General features: G+C 34.1%; 1 protein-coding gene across 1 annotated transcript in view; it reads right to left on the reverse strand.

Moving 5' to 3' along the window:
* The window catches only part of lyrm7 (LYR motif containing 7), a 2,995-nt gene extending 1,087 nt beyond the window's left edge, over positions 1-1,908 (reverse strand). Inside the window, exons 1-4 of the mRNA XM_016260301.1 lie at positions 1,812-1,908; positions 1,538-1,610; positions 1,177-1,247; positions 1,005-1,086 (exon numbers count right to left, since the gene is read on the reverse strand). Of these exons, the coding sequence (XP_016115787.1) occupies positions 1,005-1,086; positions 1,177-1,247; positions 1,538-1,610; positions 1,812-1,829 (244 nt within the window). The 5' untranslated portion in view covers positions 1,830-1,908. The remainder of the gene's footprint in view (positions 1-1,004; positions 1,087-1,176; positions 1,248-1,537; positions 1,611-1,811) is intronic.
* Positions 1,909-2,402: the final 494 nt, after the last annotated feature.

Below are 2,402 nucleotides of genomic sequence, written 5' to 3' on the forward strand. Positions count from 1 at the left end.
ATGCCAGACTGGGGAGAGAGGTGTTGTAATAATGTAAAATATGTGAAAAATAATGTGTTTTTCGAACAACCTAGTATGAGAGCCTGTTCTAGTACACCCCCAAAACAAAATCAAGACTTTGTAAAAGAGCATAATAGGACCCCTTTAAGGAATAAAATTGAAAAGAACACAATACGTCGATATGTTGTTTAAATGAAGTACACAGTGTTAGCAACACTTTGAATTTTGAAAATACAACTTCCAACAGATCTCCATTACTTTTCCATTCATTTTACAAAAAAAAAAAAAAAAAACGCTTAAGGTTTGAATAGCTCTGTTCACAGACACTAGAATATGTGGGGGGAAAAACCTGTACAAATGGTGTTCTTTCTCAGTATTTTTGACTTGTTTGCACTGTAAAACAAGTCAAAGATACTGTGAAAGAACACCATTTGTACAGGGTTTTTGTCTATGTCTAAAAGAGACTTAAATCAAGATACATTTACTCGAGGAGCAAAATGACATTATTCATCTTGTTTTCTGTGAAACTGATTGAAATGAAGGGAGTTTATGTTTAAAACAAGAACAAATATCTGCCAATGGATCCAGAAAGACCACCCATTTCAAGGCCTTAAATTGCCGAATTAAGACTTTTTAAGACCTGCAGAAACCCTGTGGATGTATAATATATACAACATAAATCAAGAGAATTGAATTAGACATTTCTATAATACATATACAATTTGAATAATAAAGTATATATTGTGGTAGTATTTGCTGTCGAATTTATGCAGATTTAAAATCAGCGTATTACAGTAACAAACAACGCCAAGAAGAATTACAGTAATGAGAATTTGGGAGGAAAATGATGCTTATATTTGGTCACTGTGCAATTAATACATAAATAAAAAACCTTATGGGCTAAAATATGCTCATTTTTTTTGTTCTCTTTTCTTCTTTTGATTTTGGGATGAAATGTGATCATGTTCTTGAGCTTCACCCATAATTTTACACAAATCACTTACAGACTTTATTTTCCTCCACATGCTCTCCCTGCATCACATTTTCACGAAGGATGGTCTCAACCGCTCGGGCCATTTTAAGCATCTGAAAAGAGATATTGAGCTTTGTGATTCTCTCCAAGAGCAGACAGAAATGACATTCTGATATGATATCTAGTGCCGTCACGTGACTTGCCTCTTTAATATTCTCCTCTGATGTTTCATTCTTGTTTTTTTTGAATTCTTCATTTATTTTTAACCTGGCAGCTTCATGTTCAGAAGGGGGAAAAAATGAGACATTAACTAAGACGACAACAACAATAATAAATACTTCTTAATTTTAATTTATTCATAATGCAAAGATTAAAAAAACATGCATACAAACACAGGACGTGAATTAAATTGAGCTAAAAAGCAACATTACAAACAAAAGCATCAACACTAAAATACTAAACTGAACAAGTGAATATGTAACGAATTTAAGCATGTAATTTGAGAATGTGGTGAATTATTGGTAGCATAGGAGTTATTAATATTGGTGTGTGTGTAGCTGATACCAGTCAGAGCTCGGTCATCATCTCTAAAAACACGTCTTCTGGTCTCATGCAGGTCTCTGAACACCCGCAGCACCTGTGAATACAAACATTATGAAACTGCACAGATATAGTGACTATAAACAATTATTTTATAATGCAATGACACTTTGCTCTTGTAAAGCCATCTGCTTAAACAATTTAAGCAACTGCATTTGAAAATAAACATAGCAAATACAGAAATAGTTATTAATAATGTAAGAGAACATGGGTCCTGTGAGTAGTTCTTGTTGCTCACCTTCAAGCGTGTCCCCATCTTTCATCAGGCAGAAGGCTTGTTCTCGGGGTAATGTTGGAGGTTGTGCAGCTGCACAGCGCCGCCTGCTGTACTGGAGGACGCGCCTCTTCCGCAAACCTGTGCAGTGTTGACAACTTAGCAGTTTTGTTGCTAAATTTAGCAACTTTTCAGACTACCCTAGCAACCTTTTCTTCCAAAAGCACCTAGCAACATATTTAGCTATTTTTACAATTAATTAGGCAACTTTTGATAGTGACTCAAACAATAAAAAGGCACACTTTACCATTTAAATTACACTAAAAGAAAATCCAAAGATGCTTAGCAGTACACACATCACAGGAATTGAGTTAGCTGCTATTTGCAATTGTTTCATTTAATAGTAATAATAATAATTTCATAATTGAATACTGTTATTGTTCATTTATGAGACACTTTGTTAGTAGCTTGTACCTGCGATTGTTGATGAGTTAGTTACTAACTCAATCGCAGGTTGTTTTTCCATTTTTCTACATAGTTTTCTTACAGTGTACTAACAGTTAGTACACTGTAAGAAAACTATGTAGAGAAATGGAAAAGGTGCTAGTGATTTTC

Source organism: Sinocyclocheilus grahami, unplaced genomic scaffold (genome assembly GCF_001515645.1).
Source record: "Sinocyclocheilus grahami isolate Dianchi unplaced genomic scaffold, SAMN03320097.WGS_v1.1 scaffold2049.1, whole genome shotgun sequence".
Classification (NCBI taxonomy): Eukaryota; Metazoa; Chordata; class Actinopteri; order Cypriniformes; family Cyprinidae; genus Sinocyclocheilus; species Sinocyclocheilus grahami.